A 27,184-nucleotide genomic window follows, 5' to 3' on the forward strand; every position below is an offset into this window, starting at 1 on the left:
CACAGTTGTTTTGGATCCCATTGAATTTTACTGTATAATTAAAAAGACTTGAAACATTCTTCAAACTATCTTCTTTTGTGTTGCGCAGAAGAAAGAAATGCAAAAAGGACCCCTGCTCGGTGTGCTTGATCACACTGAATGCAGGTCAAGGCAAACAAACACACACCCATGGGTCTGTTTTGGAATTAAAACTAAACTTTACATGCTCAAGATGATTAATTATCCATAAACAATATCATAAGATACAAGTCCTAATGTGAAAATTCCTTTGTTAGCGTCTGCTAGGGTAATACACTGACAGTATACTAGACTAGATAAATCGCACAATCTGACCAAGAGCATTTATGCTGTTTGGAGAAGGCGGAGGAAGATGGATCTAGAATTAGTCATCATTACTCTTGCCTCTAGTATCACATTGCCACTGTTAAATACAGTTGGCGAAACACCATCCTCCATCACAACCTCTTGATTAAGTGTTAATCAATTGGAGCTAAGATAGACAAATTGTGCCTAAATGTTAACCTCATGGTGCTGTACTCAATTATGCTAATAATCTGTTCATTTGATGGTTAATGAAACAACTGAGACCTTGCTCTTGGTATTGATTTCCCATTTGGAGCTCTCTTAAGGGACAAGGTTAGTTAGGCAAGAGGTTGGCTCATTTATCTGATCTAATGATCAATGTCTCAGAGTGATATGCTTACACAATACACAAGAGTGTGATGACAGCTCCTTGGACACACACGCACAAAAAATAGCTGGCTGTTGAACAGCGAGTGCCCTGGTCAACTGTGAAATCTCGCATGTCAATCCAGAAGGACAATAACCCTCTGAGCTCCAACTTGAGTTGCCATGGCAACATTATCTCAGCCCACCACTACCTGGAGCCATTGGACATCCTGATCACAATATCAATCCAATGCACACAGATTAACTTGGAAGCACGCTCAGTTACAATTCACACAGAAATTATATTTTGCTTCATATGACTAAGACCTTTGTTTTTTAAAGCTAGAAAGCTTTTTAAATACAGTTCAACTGTGCTACTGCTAAAGGCTAACATGCATGCTAGTGCTGATGTCTGAAATGAAATACTGTTAAATGATGTTTTTTTATTCATTTATTTAGCTATATAATTACAAGACAATATATTAAAGAATAACACTGCAAGATATTAAAGGCACAATATGTAACTTTTTTGCTTTAAAAATAGAAAAAATCACTATATCTATGTTATATATATTTTTTTTTAGTTGTGTACTTACATTATCCCGACTGTTTCCAACAACTTTCAAACCAGGAGAAATTTGTAATTTAATTCGAAGACACGTCCCGTTTCTTTATTTCCGTTTTGTCGCCGTCAATGGCGTAATATCCACGTTGTCCCTGGTTTCCGCTCGTACTGCCATACCAACCAGAGCTATGAACCAGAGCCCTCTGATAGTAACCAAAGCGACAGACGTGGACAACTGTGTAGTTCGCAATGTTCTTACTGATCGTAACCCTTCTTTTAAAGTTATATTGACATTTTCCTCTTTTGTATTTTCTCCGCCATCTCTCTCTTTCTATAGTCGTTCTACTAATGTCCGTCTTGTGCACTGAGCTCTCTCTCCGCCCCCATCATGTGTGGACACGCCCCTTACTGCTGATTGGCTACAGGTGTGTTTTGGTGCTTGGTCTGAAACACTTTTCAACAGCGTTTTTCAAAAACCACTTACAGATGTGCTGCGTAATATTTTAGTGGAAACAGTGATACATTTTTTTCCAGTATATTTTAGCGAATAAAAAGTTCAAAAGAGCATTTATTTGAAATGGAAAATGTAACATTCAGCATTATATGTAACATTCAAAATGTCTTTACTCTCACTTTTAAAATTAATGAATCCTTGCTGAATAAAAGTATTAACAGTATTTCTATCAACAAAAAAAGGAGAAAAATGTTCTGACGTCAAACTTTTGAATTTAAATTTAATTTAATTTTTTTTTTAATTTGGTTATAGTTTTTTATCACTTTGCATATGTTTTTGCCTAATTGTTTTAATTGTATTTGTAATGACTAAAATTAGTAAAGACTAAAATGCTTGAATATGACATGACAAAATATTAACAGATCTTTTTTCACAATAGCTGTGTGAAAATGTACACTGGCTATTTATGCATAACAATGTAGATTCATCCAGTGGACTGTAGTGTTGTCTCATCTTCACCAGAATGGGTTCAGCCCAAGTGCTGAGTCGAGATCTGGGCCTCATTTCGTGCTGCCCATGCCAAGACTGAAGTGTAATAGAGATGTTTAAAGCATATCTGCTTTGCTTGCATTCCATCATGTGCTGCTGCTAAAATAATAAGTGCACAGGTTACTTCAGGACAACTCCCTCTGAGCCACAATCGCATTGTTGTGATTGGCTCTTTTCTGAGGTTCCCCTTTGCTAAGAGTCGTAACAACTCCGAAAGCCACACTGACCGTATTTACAACACCAGTGACAGATGTTCCTACGAGCCGCACACTTCAAAGTAAGTCATTTTGACAGGAAGAGATTTATGTTCACTCCTTTCAATCCTCAAGACAAGTCACCTGTCTGTTTGTGTGCAAACTCATCCCTTCCAAAAGGCGAAACCCAAACAAACACGAGGACACATGAATATTACATTTCCCAAGATGCCCATGTGTCTATTACTGTGCGTTTATGGTGTTAAACATGGTAAATTGAGTAGACGGGGGAGAGAAACTGTCTCTGTGGGAGTTCTGGAGCCCATCATGCAGTGCTCTAAGAGCTATATTAACTTGTAATCAGATTCCACCAGTTCATTAAGGCTGTCTCCTCGTGCATCCCTTGGATGTTGAGGGAGGTGGCCACTTTTTTTATTTGTGAAAGAGTCTGGTAGAGCAATGCCCACTGTAAAGCACAGAGCTGTAACAAGCCTGTAGTCTTTATTCCGAGACTCAAGACGCCTGAGGGGAGTTTGCACAAAGACGTGGATTCTGTTAGAAAGTCTTGTCATTTGTGTGGATATACAAGAAGAGAAATGTCAGGAGACTCTGATAGCAGAGGCAGCCTTGGATGTGTGAATGCACTGTATGTAGCTATACGTATGTGTGTGTGTTGTACGAGTGAGTGCATGTGTTTGCTAGCACAGCTCTACCCTATAGACATGCAGCAGGTCGCCTAGGTGATGCCGAATGTTCTTTCCTATCTACAGGTCCCCTTTACACCCGACATGAATGCATTTTCAGATCTCTGAAATTCGAAGATGGTCTGGAATGGTTTTTGTCCGTATTAAGGACATACATCCTATTATTCATTCAAGTATTTTAGGAATTGCAATCTGATTAACAGAGCTGTATATATGCTTTTTACCTGTATTGGTTTTCTCTCTTTCTCCTTCATAAATAAATACACATTAGGCTACTTATAAGTTAAATGTAATGATGTTACTTTGCAAAGAAGTTGTTCGAGCAGTGGTTTCACAATGTTAAAAAAGAACAACAGATACTGTGGTCTTGTGATTTGCTCAGCAATATCTGATTATTTATGAATTATTATGACTCATTTTGTCTTTTCAAAGAGAGTTAGCCTATACTTAGAGCTATGCTAAGCTATAAACATACTAAACTAAGCTATTAGCTTGAAGGCTAACTGAAAACACAAAAAGGTAAATGTTTTGCTTTAATAATACAATATGTGATATCTAACTAAATAAACAAAAAATAAAAAGAAACATGAAAAATGTTAATTGATGTCTATTTTTGATTAGGCACCAAGAGTACTAAGTACATCATAAAGTGTATTCTTCCAGTTGGAGTAGCTTTGGGATCCAAGGGGGATAGGATTCTGAAGGGAGATTTTGGATCTCTATAATGTTTACCAAAAAACTAAGGGCAAATCTGTATTTTTCCTCTCTAAGTTACTTATTGGTGTTTATTCACAAAAAAAGCTTACTTGATACTGTATTTATCCTGGATTCTCTCAGCTTTCTCTCAGATTTCTTACTACGCTACATTCTGTGTCGCTCACTCTTCACAGCCCTTTTGGTGTAAGATACCAGCCAAAATACAGGCCAGATGCGTTTGTTTACCCTCAGACATAAACCTGAACTGCTTACTGACTGCATACCGTCATGACATCATTGCCTGTTGCATTGTAGCCTGCGCTATTGTTTTGAAGCATGCTAGGTATGACGCAATCACTGAAAAGGTGAGAGGAGTCACACGCAGCTTTCTCATGCCTTTCTCTTTTTCTCTCTCTCTCGGCTCGCAGACGCCATCAATAACAGGATGTTAATGCTAGACGGAATGCCTGCAGTCCGAGTCAAAGCAGAACCTCTGGAATCTGAGAGAGGGGTAAGAGAACAGTTGTTTTTCATACAAGTTTTGTCCTGACCTCTTATCCATTCTCTTGTACCACCCTCCACTTCTTTCACCCCTCACACGCCCACCCTCTCGCTGTGATACCCCTAATTACTCCCAGGCGTGAGTGTGTGTGTGTGAGTGTGTGTGTGTGTGTATGGAGCAGCCCTGATGTGGAGAGCCACAGCTGAAACAGGAATGCTCCCAGGGCTTGCATACAGGGCCACTGCAGCCAGGACAGCCATTTTGGCAGGGCACAAGCACAGATGCAGATACACTGCTGTTGAGAGTCGTTTTCTCTTTTGTGTCATTATTTCTTCATATGCTGCTTACCTAAGTGCACATATGCTCTACATGATCGTCCAGGCACATCTATTAGAATACTGTTCATCTATATATATCAGGGTTTTCAAACAAGCAAGAGGGTGCTAGGGGATCTGCGGAGCATTTCAATGAGAAAAAGTATTTTACATAATGTGTATTTTAAAGTTAAAGTTAATGTGTTAACATATTCATCAAATATGTTTAACATATTGTTTTTAATTAAAAGAAGAAGTTTTGCAAGTTTTTATAGTTACTGACTTTGACATTATTACTTTTTAATTTTCAGTTCTGTTTGGAATTTATTAATTATGATTTTTTTTTTTATTCTATTAACAGCCATAGCTTCTAACGGAAATAAATAAAAACATATTTATAGTTATATATTAAAGAGGCTATATGCGTTTTTCTGAAATTTAAACTCGCGACTGACACCTGTGGCCAAAAAACAGAACTGCTCTTCCTTTCTGCTCGCTCTCCGTGCACACTTAACAAGTCATCTGCTGCAAGGAGGTCAACATTATGTTTACAGAGGTAAGAACAGTCAAATACATATATTGTTTGAGATAAGTGTTCTCTTACACTGATAAGAGTAAGTTTCTCCATTGCACTGCTTGCGAGTGTAGGCTACTTGCTAGTCTCGCGTAGCCAGACCTTCAGACTGACGGCTGAAGGTCTGGAATTCATAGCAGCTTTCTTTGGCCAAGGCCTGCCCATAAGGCCGTTTGACCGACATGTCAAACAACCAATTACAGTTCGTTTCGTTCAGCGTCACGTTTCGGGGCGTGGAAATGTCCCCACAACAACAGACCGGCGTGCAACAAGTCAGTCAGCATAGAAAATCAAAGAAGGAGAAGAAAACAAGATAGATAGGAGGGGACACACAACTAGTAAAATTGGATCTGCTGGGAATCCTTCTAAATGCTGACAAAGGGTCGGCCAGGCTTGGAAAATAATACTCTTCCCAAATCCCGTCGGCAAACAGGCTAAAATATCTCTTTTTGTCTCCACTAAGTGCCTCAAACAAAACTCCTGGACATCTCTTAAAGAGTCTATGCCGTGAACCTCGCATACTTTTGAGAATCCTACGTTTAGCTGATCTTGATAAATGCTCATTGTCACTCATGTAAACACAACAGTTTTTTTTCCGCAATCACACGTCTGCGCTTTGTTTCCCGGCGGACCGAAAATAAACGCGACACTCGCGCCCCCCGGAAATCCGATAAAATTCAACCAATCAGATGACGACTTCGACATTCCTGAAGTGTTTCCAGTTAAGTGTACCATATGCATCAGACGTTTAGCCAACGTTCCGTGGGCGTGACGTCTGAGGCTGAGACTAGCTACTTGCTGACTAGCGGTGGTGGCAGAGTGATCTGAAACGTTTAACATGAACGCGCTTGACGTCACATCCGCAGACAGCGCGGGAAAAATCCGACCCGACAGAAAATAGGAAAAATAGGATACAGGCTTATAGTTGCACCCACTGTGAGCGGACAAGGTGTCAGTATGCTCATCAGGAGATGTTTGAGTCATAAATGGTAAAATAAAAAGGCTATTGTTACGTTTATTTTGGGGAAAAAGTTGCATATAGCCCCTTTAAATACTGTATATGGGGTCATATTAAACATTATGTAAGTTTGTGGTCAGTAAGATTTAATGCTTTTCTTCAGCAAGGATGTATTCAGTTGATCAAAAGTGACAAAGATATTTTGTAAAAATAATTATATTAAAAGTAAAAGTAAAAATATTATGTTTATAATGTTTTCATAAATAAAAATGTTTTTATTTAAACAGTCTATTCATCAAAGAATCCTGAAAAAACTATATATTTAACATTGATAATAATAAGAAATGTTTCTTAAAGGTATACTCCACTTTTTTTGGAAATAGGCTCATTTTACAACTCCCCCAGAGTTAAACAGTTGAGTCTTACCGTTTTCGAATCCATTCAGCCGATCTCCGGGTCTGGCAGTACCACTTTTAGCATAGCTTAGCATAGATCATTGAATCGGACAGGACCATTAGCATCTCTCTCAAAAAAATGACTCAAAGAGTTTCGATATTTTTCCTATTTAAAACTTGACTCTTCTGTAGTTACATCGTGTACTAAGACCGACGGAAAATGAAAAGTTGCGATTTTCTAGGCTGATATGGCTAGGAACTATACTATCATTCCTGCGTAATAATCAAGAAACTTTGCTGCCGTACCATGAGTCCAGCAGGCGTAATGTTATGACACAGCGCCTGAAAATAGTCCCCAGTTCGGTAACTTCCAACGTGACCAGGACTAAGTTTGTCTAACCTATTAGACCTATTTTCAGGCGCTGCGTCATATCATTACGCCTGCTGGACTCATGGTACGGCAGCAAAGTTTATTAATTATTATAGGAATGAGAGTATAGTTCCTAGCCATATCAGCCTAGAAAATCGCAACTTTACATTTTCCGTCGGTCTTAGTACACGATGTAACTACAGAAGAGTCTTAAATAGGAAAAATATCGAAACTCTTTGGTCATTTTTTTGAGAGAGATGCTAATGGTCCTGTCCGATTCAATGATCTATGCTAAGCTATGCTAAAAGTGGTACCGCCAGACCCGGAGTTCGGCTGAATGGATTCGAAAATGGTAGCCTAAGACTCAACTGTTTAACTCTGGGGGAGTTGTAAAATGAGCAATTTCCAAAAAAAGTGGAGTATCCCTTTAAGCACCACATAAGCATATTCAAATTATTTCTGAAGGACTTAAAATATATTCAAATAGTATGCAGTTGTTTGTAATTGTAATAATATTTCATAATATTACAGTTTTTACTGTGTTTTTGATCCAATAAATGTAGTCTTGGTGAGTATTTTTCTTTTAAAAACATTTTTATGTTGTGCATCGTGAAAAGAAATTGGATATTAATTTGTTTCAAAACAGGGATTGCCATATTCTGTGGTTCTTGAAAGTTTTAAAAGCCCTGAACTATATTACTAACCTGTCACATTATCATAAGCTTTTGACTCAGCATAGCTTAGTGTATAAATTTGATTCTATTCAGTGAACTCCACATGAATTTCTCAGTTAATGAAAAGCACAAAAGCAGATAGTGGATAGACGAACCACTTTCTTAAAGAGAGAACCTGTTAATACTGTAGTTGTGTCTGAGAGCCAACAACGTACCCTCGTTATGTTCTACTTCACAAGCCAGCATATCAACACCTTGTTTCCTTCCTGCGAAAGGCTGGTAGACGTATTTATCCATATGCGTCAAAATGCTGTCGAGCGCCAGGAAGTGTGCAACCTACACAATGACTCTTTGAAGTGCATCTCATTGCTCAAACATGGTCGTCATTCCGGTGGCCACTTGCCAAGACCTTGCTGAGAACGGTTTGCCCCAGTTAATGCCCTCACTTGCTAGACCGAGATTTCATGTAGGATCCTCAAATAAAGTAAAAGTCATCAGTAAAGAGCCAAGGTGGAAAGTACGGAGGAGAGAGCGATTGAGGTTTGAAAACCTTTCTACAGAAACAACTTTTTATCCCCTCAAAGCCTTTCATTTACATTTTATTCCACATGAAAGGAGGTCATGCGTGCCACAGTACATCAGTTTACACTTTCAGTCTGCTATGGTTTACGGTTTCATCTTGTTTTCTTTCCTATTCACATTTAATCTCGAAACGTTGTATGTTGTGGATCAGCCAGTGATACCATATGAATAATCATCAGAGGTGTAAAGAGTACCTGAAAACCATATTTAAGTAAAAGTACAGATACCTTACAGCAAAAAAGACTCCATTACAAGTTAGAAGTCACCAATTTCAGTACGACTAGAGTAAAAGTTGTTAATGTTAAGTAATATATATTTAAAGCCTACATGCGCTGGACATGCTGGTTTCTGCCTTATCATCGGCTGCATGTTCTCATCTCATACGTGAAACGCCGGCGATTCAAGGAACTGGTTAGAAAGGGTTTGTCCCTTTTGCTTGGAACACAAAAGATTACAGAGGCAGGTTTTTTCAATTAGATAGCGAGTCTGTTAAGCATGATGCTGATTGGTCATTAGAGGCACCTCCCTTCCCTTTCATACAACCCTCATTAGCAGGGTGCTGATTGCATGCTATGCTAATAGAAATTCACTCACTGGGTTTGATTACTACCCTGTCTGTGCAGCTGTGCAGCATTTTTAAAGAATAAAATACTAAAATTTACTAAAAATCTGACCATGTTCAGCATTTATTACAGCAAAAAAATTAGATGATGTAAAAATAACATGCATTTTATATAAATGTGTTATTTGGTTTGCGATCAGGTTAATGGATGTGTTTAATATGAATCAGGAGGTTCTCTATATAGGCCTATTTACTCAAAACTTTCACCTAGAATGTCTGTTATCTTTTTTCAATTGTTAGCCAATGTTTTCATTTGTTTAATAATGTCTTGGCAATTTGGTTGCTGTTTTAGAACATTTTAATAATTAAGTAATTTTTTTTTTTATCAATATGCTTAAAATACAGTGGAGTTGGGGGAAGGGGTTAATGAGGGTTGGTGTAAAAAAAACCAAAAAAACAGTTACAGATGTTTAAGGAGCGCTTTTAAAAAAATGCAAAATTTAAACTTGTTTGGCCTGCAAGAGAAAACTGACTTGGAGATTTTTGCAGACCCTATAATCCCTTAATAGCCCCACCAGTCATTGAGTAGAGCTGTGAAAAAGTTTCATTGTGCTTTTTCTTTAGCCCAAAAACTCCTGAAAGAGACTAAATCACCAATGAACCATTGTTGTCAGCGCTGTCACACTTTGCAGAAAGGGGTTTCTTTGTTCTGAATATACTGCTCTTTTCCCTGCCCAGTCATATCAGTATTGTAACCCTGACCTTAAGGTCATGTGTCCTGACCTGTGACAATGCCCTCTGAACCCTGAATGACTCCACCTGGGTTTTTACGGGTCATGTCAGCATATTTAATTGCCTGACATTTGTTTGTTTTTGGATTCAAATGCAGTTTTATTGTACCACATTCTGCTGATTCATGGGTCGGTAACGCTCAGAGTGACTCCACTTGTCCGGAGTAAAAATAGTATGAGCTCTGGGGGGAAAACTGTAATTTGCTACAGGCCCACTCAGTCTGCATAAAGAAAAGTGAGTCTATAAACAAAGTTAAGCTGTGATTCTGCAGCAGACCGTTTATCACATCTGCAGTCGCAATTCGAGAACTTTTCCCCTCGTTTTAATGCGCTGCTCTGTCATGATTAGCCGCCTGCTCAGGAGTGATAATTTCACTGTATGCGCTTACTGCAGAATTGAGCGCTTTGTCTGCTAGCACTTTAGGTGTTTTTGAGCAGACAAATGTGTGGAGTTGACAGATCCTGTCTCCAAGATGTAGTTCTGATAGTTGAAAAAGCAAAAAAAAGTGAAGCTATGTTTTGTCCATGTTGCAGACCACAATTTGAATGTGCTGGGAATTGTGTTATAAATTATATTATGAAAAGCTTTTCTTCATATTTTTGATTACTGTATATTTTAACTCTTTCCCTGCCATTGAAAGAATTTTCCGTCGTTTGACACCGCTTCTCCGCCATTAACTTGATTTTCCGATAATCCATGTTTTCACTGTTATAAGGTAGGGGCCTCTATTACGCATATTCTGAAATAGTACTGAATCTCTGGATCTAAAAACAAGCAGAAACATGTAAGCTAACGCGATCAACAAACATTAAACAGCATATAAATCAAAACTGCCTAACGTTAACGAATGAAATGTCGACCCAGGACGAGATATGCGACTGTGCAAGCTTTGGGGGTGTTGATGGACTTGATCTATGTTTTGATCACCGCTCTGAACCGGTGGTAGTCTTTGGCAAAAATGTGAATGTGTCAGCTTTTTTTCAGAATGTTGCTTTTTTTGTGTTGATAAAAACAAATGCATGAAGGTAGAATAAAATGTTTTTTTTTAAAAAAGAGAAAAGAACAGAGCCTTTGCTTTTAAACAACAAAAAATGTAAGAAAATATTTGGGGGCCATTAAAGTTTTGTAAAAAAAAATTTTTTTTTAAATGCTGGCAGGGAAAGAGTTCATATTTAAATACAATTTAAAATATAAAAATTAACATAAAATATAATTACTTTTGAAAATGTTTATTAAAAAAAAATCACTGAATTACTGTCATGATGCACAAAAGAACTCCTCAATGAACATTTGTGTCAGAAATTTGATTGAAGAGATTTACACGGCTTTTATGTATGTCTTCCTTGCAGTCACCCAAAGTGCACGGCTATCCTGATATGGAGGCGGTGCCAATCCTGCTCAGCAAAGTGAAGGCAGAACCTCCAGAAGACCTGCTCTCATCCGAGCAGTTCCAGACCCAGACGGAGCCCGTGGACCTGTCAATCAACAAAACACGGACGTCATCTCCTTCATCCAACACCTCACCCATTACCTCAGCCTTCTCTCCATCCTCCTCTTCATCATCGTCGTCCTCACCTTCCGTCATAGCATCCATCTCCGCGGGAATGCCCTCCGTTTTGACACCCGGGCCGTTGGTGGGCTCTTCTCATGGAGTTAGAGGCAAGCAATTTTTGCACATCATCCACCCTGTTCCCCCTTCGAGCCCCAGTAAACTGCCCAGTCAGGTGCACCGTATCCCTGTGGTGGTGCAGTCGCTGCCCCTCATGTACACCACAGCCGTACGCTCTCCTTCCACCCTCAACTCCACCATCATGTTACCTCTCCTGGACGAGGCCAAGTGCCTGGGCAAAGGTAAGGACCTCATTTTGGATTGATTCCAGTTGATTAATTTTTCATACAGTTATACAGTAAGTTGATTCCTTAATTTGAAAAGTTGGAGGTTTGCAACTTAACAGTTTGAGAATTACTTAATTGATCACCACTGTGCCCCTGGGTGAAGCACTTAACATCAACCTGCCCCAAGGGGAATGCTGAAATCGAAAGAAATTTTGATCACAGGGAAAAGAAATCAGCTGGAATGGGGAAAAAATTAAAGCTGATTAAAAGAATCTGTTCGGATTTGTTTTTAAAAGACTAGCTTCAGACAGCAGAATCTCTCTGTCCTTTCTTAAAGCACCATACTCATAATGACATGCAGATATGGGTTGATTGTCCTCAGCTGCCTGTGTACTTCCTGCTGTTAGGGAGTATGTGATGTGTGTCAGGCCTTGCATACGCACTGCTTCTGGAGGGCATATAAACTAAAAGCCTAATTCCAAATCAAGTAAGCAGGGTGGGGAATCAATTCCTACCACCATCCAAATGCTAGTACTGTTTGGAGAGTGGCGGGTAATTCTGATTTATGTGCCAGCCAATATGGCGGTCGACCTGCAAGCCATCTCAGATTGCCATTTGACGAACAAATACGGTTGCTTTTTTAAAGAAAAGCATGTTTGTTGAAGTAATATTTGATTTAGATTTGGAAGTCATTTGAAAAGCTGACAAGATGCATGTTGTCCCTATATACATCATTCAAGATATTCCTAGCACTTTGCTGCTTAACACACCCAAGCATGTGAGGTATTTTCACACTTGCTTCATTTCATCTAAAATTGCGGTATACAGTGTAAATGCAAAGTGAACTAATAGTCTTTCACATATGAACCAAAAATGAGATGCAAGGAAAAATAAAAACACTAAGAGAACTAATTTCTTTTTCACTTTGTTGAAAAATTTCTTTTTGTGTTTTTTTTTAACATGAAAGGTCAGAATTTCGTTCTTTTCAAGAGGACTCAAATGTGAAAACACAATTGAGATTACAGCTACAGTGTAGATATGTGCTTTTTACATTTGTTCAAGTTCACATATGGTTGTTACTTCAACTTTAGGCACTTTTATATCCCAGTTTTTATTATACGTCTAGCCCACAGTTGCGGTGTAATTTTTTCTTTTTTTTTTACCTCAAACAACAATTTTGCCCATAATAATGTTTTATATATAAGTTTGTGTACTTGTTTACCAAGGACACAACAGTGTTCAGTGAGGAATGAAACATGAGACATGATGTGTAGAAAAAAAACCCAAAAGAAAATGGTATGTACCATAATTTTATTATAGTAATTGCAATTAAATTATGTGTATTCAGGATACATAATGTGTTAGCTGTGAAAATAGCCGTAGCAAGATTAAGGTGTCTTTTTATTTAAAAAAAGGAAGCTCAAAATGTCCTTTCCACCACAAAATTGTGAAATGTTCAGAAAAAAAAAAAATGACAAAAATTGTCCTGGAATGAATGTTTGGCCTCTGTTGGACATTGTTAGTAGACAAATTTACTAGTGAGAGTGAGAAAAGTGTTATTTTCTATAAGTCAACAGGGCCAAAAGTGCCCATAGTTTAAGAAACATCCATATATAGGGAGTTGTATATGTTTATACTGAATAAATAAAATTCCCCACCCTACAGCTACTGTAAGGCCCACAGTTATGCAGAATCTTAAGACACTAATCATCCTGGGATGAATGTGGTTTCTTCAAATGTAGGATCTGTGTCATTGTCTCAAGTCCAAGGTCATGCAGAAAGGTCCCACATGCCCTAATCAGAAGCACACATCTTGCATGGTGCGTTCCCAAACTCTCGAGACCTCACCGGACTGCTGTTTAGGGTTGGTTTCCTGTAGGGCGAGTTTTAATACTCTGGCAGTAAGCCATGATGTTCTGGGTGTTGCTGTCGAATGGTGTTCGGCCCTAGCGGAGGGCACAAGGGAGCTGTTTGTTGCTCAACCTCTTGTTTATCTGGGAAGGGTGTCTGTCCCAAATGGTTGGGCAGGGCTGGGCATCCTGTTAGAAGGAGGATTTAAATACTGGGTGTCTCGCTCAGCTTCAGATGAGGAAAGAAAGGAAAAACAAGGTTTGCATAATGGGGTGGGGCGGATATTGAAGATGGGTGGCACCGTGAGCAGTCAGGCACATAGCAACATGGACTCCACCCAGAGAGCTCCGAAACAGCACAGAGGAAATGGGGTCAGACCTGGGCGGGGTCAACAGGGTAGCAGACGGTGAGATGCTTGCATGATAGTGAGACAGTTGCATTTTACCACTATATTGAGACACCAGTATGCACCGATCAGCACTTACATGTAAATGTTTTCATCATGGCCAATGACAGCTGGAAACACAATGGACAGCGCACACTTTTACATGCTCACGCATACTCGTGTACAGGTTGCCAGGGGGAGGTGGGAGGGGGTGTGCCCTTCTCCACAGCTCTGTCTCCGGCTGAGTTACCATGGAAACAGGCTATGGCTGGAAACAACAGGAGAAAGAAATCATGGGGTTTGCTTCACCACCTCTTATGAACTCTCGCTTTTGTCATTGCCTTTATATGGTCGTTTTTAAGGAATATCCATGCAAGCTATGAACTGTAGGTAGCTTGAATGGATTATGGTGGAAACAGTCAACAGAGGGAGTACAGAGACAGGCCATTTTATTTGTGAATGCTGTCTATAAAATCTGTCTACATATAGAGTAAATTCAAAATTCTTATTTTTTTTAAATACATTTTTTAAAGGTGATTTTCCTCATGATTGCATCTTTTAGTTTAGGTATATAGCATAAAAAGTGCAGCACAAACTAAAAAGACAAAGAAAATGAAATAAAAAAATACAATTTCAAAAATATAATGCAAATTTATCAAATATTTTAGTGCATTAAAAATAATCACAAATATGATTCTGGATCTGTTTTGAACATTGATCTTGTATCATAATAAATGTAATGTAGAATATAGTGTTTTGAATTGTTTTGCATTATACAGATGTTAGAATCTGCAATCATATGCTATAACTGATTTGTGTCTAGCCTGCCCTGAGTAGACACAATGGAGAAGGAGAGAGAAAAGCTCCAGGCTCTTGTAATGTGTCCAATTAATCTTTCAGTGAAATCCTCCGTTAGTTTTTGCTGAGCGTTTGTGGCTAAAGTGGATGTTTAAGCTACCCTTGCAAAAGGCATAGAAACAGCAATTGGCTAACGGTAAAAAGCAATAGGTGTGAAGCTAGACCAGTGCATGTGATGTTTACTTAATGGTTCTTTACTAGTAAGTTGCATGTCAAAAGTGGAGTGCTGGTCTGTTTTCACAGGATTGTATGTACACTACTGTTCAAAAGTTTTGCCTCTGTAAGATTTTTAAATATTTTTGAAAAGTCTCTTATGCTCACCAAGGCTGCATCTACTTGATCAAAAATACAGTATTGCAAAATATTATTATAATTGAAAATATCTGCTAATATATTTTAAAATGTAATGTAATCCTGTGTTGGCAAAGCAGAATTTTCAGAATCATCACTCCAGTCTTCAGTGTCACATGATCCTTCAGAAATCATTCTTATATCTTGATTTGCTGCTCAAGAAAACATTAGAATTGAATAGAATAGAAAGTTCAAAAGAACAGCATTTTGAAATATAATTTTCTGTAACCATGTTAAAGTTTTTAATGTCACTTTTGACCAATTTAATGCATTCTTTCTGAATGAAATAATTTATATAAAATAATAAAATCATACTAACTACAAACTTTTGGGATTTATTTTTTTTTTAAACATTATCAGCGTGTAGTTTGAGTGTTTTTTGCTGAGGTGCATTATCTGCAGTGGCAGCTCAAAAAAAATCATGGCCCTCAAAAAATGTTACATTTTACACCGAAATGCTTCTGAGATCAAATAACTGACATCTTAAGTGTTCCCATCATTCATACAGATATTCATAAACTGGCAGCATAACTATGTCCAACACCCAAGAAACAAAGGGTGAGTGGCAGCACAGCGCTGTTGTCTTTAGACGCTCTCCGGGCATCTGATCGCCTGTGCTGGTGACATGCCCGCAGGACACACCGCCCTAGGCTGATTGGGAGACAGCACGGACACCTCTGATCCGGGATCAGGTCTGACAGACTGCTGAGAGAGCAGCGAATTAGAAGCGTAGCCCTGCAGCCTGGGCTAACCCACATAATATTAACAAAGCTTTGAGTCAGGGAGAATGCTGCTCTCAATCTGTGGGGAATGAGATACAGTAATCAGAGACGGGTGTTCTGTGACCGCCAGTCTGAAACACTGACATACTGCAAGACATATGCAGGTGTGTCTGAATTAAAAACCTGTAATTGATGACAAACAAACACACGCCTGAAATGTATCATATGCTATTAAAATACACGTTGTCTTCGTATTACATTATGTCCGAACCAGGACATGATAAAGCATCAATATTTTTCCATTTATGCATTTGGTAGATGCTTCTATTTAAGGTCTACTTTTTTCCCCCAACATTTTTTAAAATGCTAATAACTATATGTTCTGATTGTCTGGGATTCTGTCACTTCATACCATTGTTGTTACTGTTAACTAAAACTATTAAGAATCCTTTACAATAATTGAAATGAAGCTGAAATATAATAAAATATAAATATTAAATGAAAAACTTACAAAGCAAAAATAAATGTTGCCTTGGCACCTAACTGAAATAAATAAGTGTAAGTACTAAATTACTTAAAACATTTGAAATAAACATAACAAAATTGCTACAAATAAAAAGAAAACTGCTGTGTCGCTGGAAATGCTGTTGTATTGTGGCTGGTTACCAATATGTTTTAATATACAAGTTTTTAGGTGCTGTAAGATGAAGGGTGTTTCTTTTCCTATGGACCCTTTTGGCCCTGTGGACCTTTTAGTAAATAAACCGCAGGGTCATTTCAACCATCTCAAAATGATGTTCTGTGTTTAATATCAGTCTGTGGTGGAAATTATATTTATAACATTTTTGGGCATTTGAAAAGTTGCAAATATAAATAATGAAGGCACGATAATGTTTCCAAGACAGTTAATGTGACCTTAATACAATAAACAGAAAGAAAGTTGAAATCTGTTCGTTTGAATAAAAATCAACCCCTGGGACATTAAGGTGCCAAAAGTTGAAGAAACACCCTGAAATGCTGTGCTAATTCCTGCTCAGCGTCATGTAGCATATTGTGAGCTTCTGAATGGGAATGAGAATGTCCTCGGGCAGAACGCTTATTGCAGTCATGTAACTAACCTCCTCCTCTGTTGTTCTCCCCCTGCGGCAGCACAAACAGACCCCAATGGCTTGTCACCAAGACAAATCAAAAGTGACAGTGATGATGACGACCTGCCAAACGTGACCTTGGACAGTGTTAATGAAACAGGATCCACAGCGCTGTCTATAGCACGAGCAGTGCAGGAGTGAGTATCCTCCAAAGACACACTCTCACAAACACACCAGCATGCACTGGAAATCAAGCTCCAACATATGCAGACTGACAATCTTCAGCTAGAAAATTGTATCGACGTACTGCTAACAGTCAATTTGGAGATTCTGCTTTGTAGTTTGACTTTAAAGTAGTGGATCCAAGGCCCCCCTTAGTCCAAGATTCAAAGGCCCTTCCATCTGCTGATATGCACCTGTTGTAATAAAAAATAAACTCAAAAATATGATGATAGTTTAATGTTGTACATCTGTATTTTTAGTGTATTGTTTTAGCATTTTAACTAGGATTATGTTAATAAAGCTAAGGCCCGGTTTCACATACAGGGTTTAGATTAAGCCAGGAGTAGGCCTTTGTTCAATTAGGACATTTAAGTAGCTTTTATAAATGTGCCTTAGAAAAAAATAAAAATAATTACTGATGTGCATCTTGAGACAAAACAAAGGCACTGACATATTTTATGGTATGTCAGTGCAAGTTGCCTTGTCTGTGAAACCAGGGGTTAATATAAATAATTTGAATACTTATGGGGGCCCCCTGGTTAAGAACCACTGCTTTAAAGAGGTTGTTCACCCACAAAATTATAATTTATTTACGGTTTTGTGTTGTTCCCAATCTGTTTGACTTTCTTTTTCCTGCGAAACATAAAAAAAGATATATTTAAAACATGTATTTGTGTTTATTTTTGTCTGTACAATGAATGTCAGTGGGGTCCAGTCAATGTTGTTTTAAACCTCTTTGACTTTCACTGTATGGAGAAACAGTTGAAACACTCTTGAAAATATCTTCTTTTGTGGTCCCCAGAGAACAAAAAGTCATGCAGGTTTGGAACGACAAGAGCGTGAATTAATGATTACAGAATGGTAATTTTTGGATGAACTATCCCTTTAATTTATTAAAGAGTTGGAAATGAACACCTTCTATCAAAAGACTTGTGCAAACTGTGAAGCGTTTCCTTAAATGCCATTCTTTGAAATACCAGCTCTTTGGTAACATTAGCTGTCATCTCCCATTCTTGTCTGCACAACTCCATGTGTCTTTACTCAGATGAGGTAGTCGTCCCATTAAAGACAGTGACATGATCAAAACCAGAAGACTCTCAAGCCTGCAGGCTGTAAAAAAAAACAGTCTAGGACTTCTCCCAAAGAGTTTTCCATGAGCCAGCCCCCTACCAGCACCCTGTCGTCTGCCTGTTATTTAGGCAAATGGTTTGGAAAGTATTCCTGGATTCCTCTGTATGTCAGAGCTCATGCACTGATACCGTGCAAATGTTTCCCTTTGCTCCGAATGTGATGCGAACGAACGGTACTAGGACTTTGCCCCCCAGTGCAGCAGAATGCCAAAACACAGTTTAACCAGGTTTGCAAGAATGGTGTTATTGGGAGAGCTGCTGCTTTTGGCTGTTTACACAGAGAGAGAGAGAGAGAGATGGAGAAAGAGGTCATGTGTGCAGCTGTGTTCATTCTAGCATGTGAAATAAGATAACATTGTGGGCAGCGTCACCATAAAATACTCTGATAGCATGGCGGACTCAATGGACATGAACAAATAAGCATTTATCACATCAAGGAAGTGTTTGATGAAGAATATTGTCATTTAACTGGGTCAGTGTTTTTGCGCAGTAATCGAAGCAGAAAATTCGAAATGCTGGGCAATAAAATGCAGTCTAAACTGAGACCAGAGCGTCTAACGGTAGGAGTGATGCCTTCCCTTTGAGGGGTGAGTTTGTGGACGCATAGGTTGGCTGGCACCATGAAGCCCGCGGGACTAAAATAACCGGGCTCACGGACCTGTCAGAGGCCAGTCACAGCCGACCCAAAATTACTCAGTCTCCACTATAAGACTGTCCTCAACACCAGACGAGCCAATTTAGGAGACAGAGAACTGCTAGCTCTGCACTTAATTTAAATATCCATGCTGCTAAAGAAGCCGTCCATTACATCGGGGCACTCTGAGCGAGAGGCCAGATGTGTTATGCGCTGATATCTGGCTTTAACTTACTGATATCAGTTTCAGAAGAACAGATGAAAAGCCTGTGCCCAACTTTCACATCTCTGAGTGACAAATGCATCTACTGTACAGTATGTGTGGGTTGCTGTATTTTGTGTGTTCAAAACAGCCTCTGCTAAATCTATCAATCCCTATGGGAAAGGGACTATAAAATCGTTAAAGTGGCCGTGGCAGGTTCATTTGGGTCCCTCGAGTCCCAAAGGGTCATTCGGTCAGACAGGTTGGGAGTGTGGCTACACACACACACAGAGACACACACAACTGCACACTTTCACTTCTTTTAGGACAGAAACACACGTTCTGCATTAGCATGTTCCTGCATTACTGTGGCATTATTAAACTTCAGTATTAAGGATGCATGATTATATTAATTATTATTTACTGCTGTGGCCTATATTAGATATTTATTGACTTATATTGGAGACTTTTGCCATCAACTAGTGCTGACTTAAAATAATATAGTAGATTATTTATTATAAATAATTAATATGAGTATTTTATCAATACTGATTGAGCTATCCTTTTATGTCTAGACTCTAGAGTAGACATACAGTAGTCTAAAGGGGGTCGCACACCGGACGCGCAGCTCAGCGCCGCGCCGCGCCGCGCAGCGCCATGTCTTTTAAATTCGAACACATTATTCTCTATGAGTGTACACGCACCGGCGGCGCCTTTCGGTGTCTGTCCGCGGCGCCCAGCAACGGCTCAGGACCGTGTTCAAAATCCTGCCGCGCCACAGAGCGCCATTTACATAGTTTTATATTAAATTTACATTTATGTGTCTCAAATCGTAGTTAATGTATATACGGACTTCACCCTGTGCTGCAATATACATTTAGTTTTATATTTATTTACAGAAATCATAAAATTGCTGATGTTATTGGATTTTCAGGTGAGAGTTGTCCTAGACGTGGCGTCTAGTTGTCCTAGACGTGGCCCTTAGCCTAATCTCTCCCTCTCTCCCTGGTTCTTCTCTGTCATTCCTTTCTGAAGCCTGCTTTCTCTTTATGGGATTGCAGGATGAGATGCAGGTCTTGTTGTGACAAATGTTTAGGGGAGCGTATCAGAGAACACCCGGAGCCCTCAGCAGAAAGCTTACTTCGCTGGTCACTCTGAAGGGAGAGCTGAGACAAAAGGAGCAAGAGCTCAATTCAGTCTGATTTGAAACATTTCAGAACCAAACAATTCATACACCCCACCCCCAAACACACAGACAAAAGCACAAAGCCAGGATGACAGGTTTATACAGGGTTTACACAAGAGCTGTTTCAAAGGTCTAGGCATCATCTGGGCTGCAAAGCTCTTCTATGTTCTACAGTAAGTGACGGCACTAGCATATGTTGGACATGGATGGATCAGTGGCTGGACATGGACAAAGGCTTTGATTGAACTAAAATTGTATATAAAAGCGAAGAAAAAAGAGGGGTATAAACTAAAAGTAGCTCGGTCCACATCGTACTGGGGGATGTGAGGGTTGGGCTGGGCAAAATAGGGGTCCATCCAACCAGGAGATCATCCTAGTACCCGCCTGGTGTCGTTGCACCATACCTGAATCTAGAGGACACCTGGTGCCTGCAGGGAGGACAGCCGATGTGTGAGACTGGATGACAGTCCTCTTGGCCAGATGTTTATTACATTATAGATTTAAATTAAAGATCTTCTGAAAATGGATTTAGCTGATATCAATATCTAAGCTGAGCCAATTTTTAGATTAATTTCTCTTTCAATTTTTTTTTAAACCAAAAATCCCAAATAAAAGCCAGTAAAAACAAACCAATCAATAAATACAATTATATACATATACACTACCAATCAATATTTATTTATTTTTTTTTATTTTTTTTGAAAGACATTAATACTTTTATTCAGCAAGCGTCAAGGACATTCAATTGTAAAAAAAAAAAGAAAAAAAAAAGTATAATATTACAAAAGTTTTCTATTTCAAATGAATGCTGAATAGGCTGCTGAAAATTCAGCTTTGCCTTGACAGGATTTAAATTCCATTTTAAAATGTATTAAAATAGAAAAAGGCTTTTTTAAATTGTAATAATATTTCACAACATTTTATTGTATTTTTGAACAAGAAAAAAAATGCAGCCTTGGAAAATCTTACCGGCCCTAAAATGTTGTTTGTATTCATTTTAATATTTAGTTTCCCTCACGTGTTTGTGAGCTGTAATTATAAAGCAATTTTTTATTTTATTTTTTTATGTATAGCTTTGGCTGATTGAATAAAATTATATATTGGTCGACGTCTATTGACAATGCACCTGATTTGAAAAGGACAATAAAGGGAAGAGGCTTCATACTGTACAGTACCTGTCAGGTGAATATATATTTTCAAGTCATTTTCCACGATTCAGACTACTGTATCACTATTTATGTCAGTGGCGTCCCCTCTGAAATATATTAGACTGTAAACATCCTGTGAGAGTTCTTTCCACTGTAAATCCTGTCACTCCCTTCATGCTCCCTCACTCCCTCCAAGCTCTCCTTCCAACATCAACCCCCCTACATTTTTATCTTGCCACCAACTTTCATTCTCACAGAAACTCTCTGTGACTCTCTTTCGCTCTCTTGTAATTTATCTGAGAGAGAGAGAGAAAAAAACAACCTGTTTGGCTCATTGCCTCTTTCTCTGCTTCTCTTTGTCTCCTCTTCTCAATTTCACTTCTCCCCTCCTGGGTCTCTTTCTCTCTCTCTCTTTCACTCTCTGTGTGCTTTTGCTCGAGGCAGCGAGAGAGAGTTCAGCCTCATTTCTCACACATTGGCTCATTTCCGCTAGGCCTTCGCTTGGCAGCGCACCAACACCAACAGGTGACCCAGGAGCAGGGGAGAAACAGGAAGTGGGCTGCGTGTGGTGGAGACAGTTCACTGGAGGGGTTGTCTGGCTCCGCCCCCCCCAGGCCCAGCCCATGCCAATCAGCAAAGCAGGGGACATACAGTTCTTATTACCTTAGAAGGGAAGGCGAGCGAGGACAATGTAATGTAATTAGGCGCTCCTCTCTGTCTCTACCTATGGGAGAAATGGAACAAAACGACTAGTACGCTCTCTCGCTTTCAAACACAGCGTGTCCTCACACTTACGTGGCTCTCTGCTCTTCTCCAACAGTTCAGTGAGCTCATTGGTTGATATCATGTACAAATCCTCTCAATGAGAGCCAGCTTTACAGTCTGAAATCGGGCCCACCGTCTGGAATGGCAATAATTCATTTTCCCACAGCAATCAGAACAGACAGTGTGTTAATACTGTGCAGTTTTATGCATCTGATCCTGTAATATTGTGATTTGGAAGTATGTAAAGACATTCTCTTGGATTTTACTAACAGCAAACTAACAGGCAACAAATGTCACATCTCTATAAGAATTATGGCTGGTTTTGTAAGAAAAAAAAGGCATGGTTTTTGGCCTCTGAACAGTTGTCTTGTACTATCAAAATGCAGCTAGCCTACAGCGCCATCTAGTGATACATTTTGAGTAGAACATTAGCAATAAGTTAAAAAAAAATCAATAAAATATTGCTTAGAGCAGGGTTCACCAATCTCGGTCCTGGAGGGCCGCTGTCACTGCAGAGTTTAGCTCCAACCAGCTCCAACACACCTGTTTGAAAGTTTCTAGTATGCCTAGTGAGACCTTGATTAGCTGGTTCAGGTGTGTTTAATTGGGGTTGAAGCTAAACTCTGCAGGACAGCGGCCCTCCAGGACCAAGATTGGTGAACCCTGGCTTAGAGAATAAATTTTTTATCAAATATATATTTATCATATATATATATATATATATATATATATATATATATATATATATATACACACACACACACTCACCGGTTATTTATTTAGGTTATTTATTTATTATTCATGAACAAGACAATCTGCTGAAGTTCAAACTGAGCATCAGAATGTGGAAGAAAGTGGCATGTTTGTCGGTGCCAGGCAGGCTGGTCTGAGTATTTCATATACTGGTGATCTACTGGGGTTTACTCACACAACCATCTCTAGGGATTACAGAGAATGATCTGAAAAAGAGAAAATTTCCAGTGAGCGGCAGTTCTGTGGGCAAAAATGCCTTGTTGATACTAGAGGTCAGGAAAGAAGAACAGGAAACTGAGGCTACAGTTCACACAGGCTCACCAAAATTGCACAATAGAAGATTGGAAAAACGTTGGCTGGTCTGAGGAGTCTCGATTTCTGCTGCGACGTTCAGGTGGTTGGGTCAGAATTTGGAGTAAACAACATAAAAGCATGGCTCCATCCTGCCTTGTATCAATGGTTCAGGCTGGTGCTGGTGGTGTAATGGTGTGGAGGGTATTTTGTTGGCACACTTTGGGGCCCTTAGTACCAACTGAGCATCATTTAAACACCGCAGCCTACCTGAGTATCGTTGTTGACCATGTTCATCCCTTTATGACCACGTGTAAAAATCTTCTGATGGTTACTTCCAGCAGTATATAATGCAGCATGTCACAGTTCAGATCATCTCAAACTGGTTTCTTGAACATGACAATGAGTTCACTAAATAGAGCACCTTTGGGTTGTGGTGGAACAGGAGGTTCACATCATGGAAGTGCAGCCAACAAATCTGCAGCAACTTTGTGATGTTATCGTGTCAATATGAACCAAATTCTCTGAGAAATGTTTCTAGCACCTTTTTGAATCTATGCCATGAAGAATTAAAGCAGATTTGAAGGCAAAAGGGGTCCAAACCGGTACTAGCAAGGTGTACCTAATAAAGTGACCAGTGAGTGTGTGTGTGTGTGTGTGTGTATACTGTGTATATGCATGTATAATATATATGTATGTATAATATATATATATATATATATATATATGTATATGTATGTATGTATGTATTATTCAAATGTTCTTTTAAAGAAATTAATACTTTTATTCAGCAATAACACATCAAATTGAGCAATGGTCACAGTAAAGACATTTATAATGTTACAAAATATTTGTATTTCAAATACATTTTATGACAGTTTCAAATGAACATTCTGCTTCCAACATTTCTAATGATAATGCTTCTTGACCAGCAAATTATTTCTGAAGAATAACCTGACTGAAGACTGGAGTATTGGCTTTTCCATCAAAGGAATAAATTATATTTGAAAATATATTAAAGTAGAAAACGATTTTAAATTGTAATATTGATTCACAATATTATTGATCAAATAAATGCAGCCTTGGCAAGCATAAGAGTCTTCTTTCAAAAGCATAAAAACATTATTAGTGACCCTAGCTTGTGAGGAAAAGTCAGTAGAAAGATGTTTCTTGCCATTATTTACTTATTGCATTACATTAAGATGGCAAACTAACATTCACAGCTGAGGTGAAATATGATTTCATTTGCCACATAACATGTACTACTGACACATGCAAATGTGGTCCATGTCTAAGTACTACTGCTTTAAAATCATGTCACCGCATGGTGGCAGCAATTGGCTTGTGTGCATGCTGCTGTGTTAAGGATTTTGTTTAGGATGCTGAACAAGTTAGTCAGTTGGCTATTTCCTGCAACACTGTAATGTTTAATTCAGTGTGATTAAAATATCTTTCTCTCTGCCTTAGTTCCATGTCACCATTCAGTATTGAGAGCATTCGACGGCCACAGCCACCTGAATCTCCAGACTCCAAGAAAAGACGCATCCACAGGTGTGACTTTGCAGGCTGTAATAAGGTTTATACTAAGAGCTCCCATTTAAAGGCACACCGGAGGACACACACAGGTAAGTGAGCACACAAATGCTGTCCATACACATAGTTTCGCTACTAATTTATCTGATTTGGGGGATTCTAGTTAACCAGTCTTGATTGGTTCAGATTTTACGAATTGCATCTGTGTCTCTTTTTGCTTAAGTGTGATCCATTATCTCCACCAGGTGAGAAGCCATACAAGTGCACCTGGGACGGCTGCACATGGAAGTTCGCCCGCTCGGACGAGTTGACACGGCATTACCGTAAACACACAGGGGTCAAACCCTTTAAGTGTGGGGACTGCGACCGAAGCTTTTCCCGCTCAGACCATCTGGCCCTGCATCGTCGCAGACACATGCTGGTCTGAATCCACACACACACACACGGGAGAGCTGGATCTCCCCCAATAGTGTTCAGCTGGGCTGGATACAAAAATGGCTATCCCTGCCCCTGAGAAAGAAAGAAAGAGAGAGAGAGAGAGAGAGAGAGGAGTACAATGCTTTCCTCACATTTGCAGAGCTAAACAGGGTCCATTCAGGGAAGGGAGGAGGCTCATCTACAGGCCTGAAACATTTGGAGTTCAGGATGTTGATTGTCTCATGTGTGTTCAAAGGAATATTTCACTCGGACAAACTCGGACAAACTGATTTTTCCATTCTGAATCATCCTTGTGTTCTGTTTAAACATGGCTGCTTCTCGGTCGACATCTACAATGTGAAGGAACGCAGAGTGGAAGGGCTTTACGTGTTGTTCAGGCAGATGCAAAGGGGAGCTTGACCGGGAATTGTATGCTTGCACAATTTTTTTACATTTACATTATTGTGGAACATCAAGAGCCAGACACATCTGTGAAGGATCATGCAGTTCTTCTGATGACGGAGACTTTGGGCCAGTGATTCTGGAGGTTTCAGAGGTTGCCATTTACAGGTTAACATACCAGCGAATGAGATTACGCAACAAAAACAACTTATGTTTTGAGTCATTATATCTTCTGTTCCCCACAACTGTTGATTTTAAACTGAAATTGATTCAATTTGATAAACAGACAAAACATGCTTGGGCTTCTGCTGTCTACCATCCACATTTGTCTTAATTTCATCACACTAACTCACTAATTAGAGTAAATCTGGATAATGAGGGTCTACCCAGACTGGTAACTCGAGGTAGAAGAGCAATATACTCATTCTGAGCTGGTCTGGCTCTTAAACTTATACAGTACGTACATATCTGTCTGTCTATCTATCTATCTATCTATCTATCTATCTATCTATCTATCTATCTATCTATCTATCTATCTATCTATCTATCTATCTATCTATCTATCTATCTATCTATCTATCTATCAGTATGTACAGTACGTACTTACATCAGGTGGCTTTGAAACACGGACAAAACTTTGGATTTCTGCCAGTGCCGCTTTGTTTTCTATAATTCCTATACCTCTTTTATTAATAGTGGATTTCTAGCTGCCACATTTTGGAGGTGAAGTCGCTTTGTAGAATATGCAGAGGAATCCTCTGTTTTCTTTTCCTTTTGTGAGATTGCTTTTGGACTATGAAGCCTAGATGTAATTTATGGTCAGTACAGCAGCATTGATAGGCTTTGTCCTTTACTTTGTATTTACTGAAGTACTGTAAGTACTGTGTTAATGCTTCAGTTAAAGTCTTTGCAAACATCAGTGCATTCATTTGTTAATTATTTTAAAAACACTTCAAGTAGTTAATGCATTGGGTAACATTGAACTAACAATGTACACTACTTTTCAAAAGTTTGGTGTCTATAAGAATTTTTTGTTTTTGAAAGAAGTCTCTTATGTTCACCAAGGCTGCAGTTAATTTATCAAATATACAGTAAAACAATAATAATGAGAATTAATATTACAATTTAAAATAAACGTATTTTATTCAATTTGAAATAAACGTATTTTATTCATCAATAAACGTATTTTATCATTTGAATATGCTTGCTGCCCAAGAAACATTTTTTTTATTATTAATAATAATATTGAAAACAGTTGTGCTGCTTAATATTTTTCTGGAATCTGTGATAAAAAAAAAAAAAAAATCAGGATTCTTTGAGGAATAGAACGTTCAAAGGAACAGCATTTATTTGAAATAAAAAACTTTTGTGACATTATTACTGTTTTTATTGTCACTTTTGATCAATTTAATACATCCTTGCTGAGTAAAAGTGTTAATTCAAATAAAAATCTTACTGACCCCAAACTTTTGAAAGGAAGTGTGCAGTACAACAGTATTTAAAGCATTTATAAATCTAGGGAAATGGTAAATTATAACTATACAATTTTCAATGTTCAAATGTAGGCTATTAGTGTATGTAAAATTACCATTAACCCAGATTAATAAGTGCTATTCAGTTTATTTCATGGTTAGTTCATAATACCTTATGTATTAACTAATATTAATGAATTGAACCTTATTATAAAATGTTACCAATGTTTTTAACACATTGCTTTTCATCACACCATTTGAACAATCCCCAAAGTGACCAGTAGAGGGCGCCCAGTGAGCTCAATTTCTCTGCAATGCTGTTTAAAAAAAAAATCTATCTATCTATCTATCTATCTATCTATCTATCTATCTATCTATCTATCT

General features: G+C 38.6%; 1 protein-coding gene across 3 annotated transcripts in view; it reads left to right on the forward strand.

The window, feature by feature from the left end:
* klf12b (Kruppel like factor 12b) overlaps positions 1-27,123 on the forward strand; it is a 47,889-nt gene extending 20,766 nt beyond the window's left edge. Inside the window, exons 1-6 of one of the 3 annotated variants that reach the window (XM_084122151.1) lie at positions 1,993-2,514; positions 4,260-4,342; positions 10,904-11,405; positions 16,707-16,842; positions 24,444-24,601; positions 24,755-26,611. In XM_084122151.1, the coding sequence (XP_083978277.1) occupies positions 4,277-4,342; positions 10,904-11,405; positions 16,707-16,842; positions 24,444-24,601; positions 24,755-24,936 (1,044 nt within the window). In that variant the 5' untranslated portion in view covers positions 1,993-2,514; positions 4,260-4,276 and the 3' untranslated portion in view covers positions 24,937-26,611. Of the gene's footprint in view, positions 1-1,992; positions 2,515-4,259; positions 4,343-10,903; positions 11,406-16,706; positions 16,843-24,443; positions 24,602-24,754 lie in introns of those variants that run through there. The other 2 variants (XM_084122153.1, XM_084122152.1) reach the window with 2 other exon arrangements.
* The last annotated feature ends 61 nt before the right edge of the window (positions 27,124-27,184 follow it).

This window comes from Abramis brama, assembly GCF_963993115.1.
Source record: "Abramis brama genome assembly, chromosome: 8".
NCBI lineage: Eukaryota > Metazoa > Chordata > Actinopteri > Cypriniformes > Leuciscidae > Abramis > Abramis brama.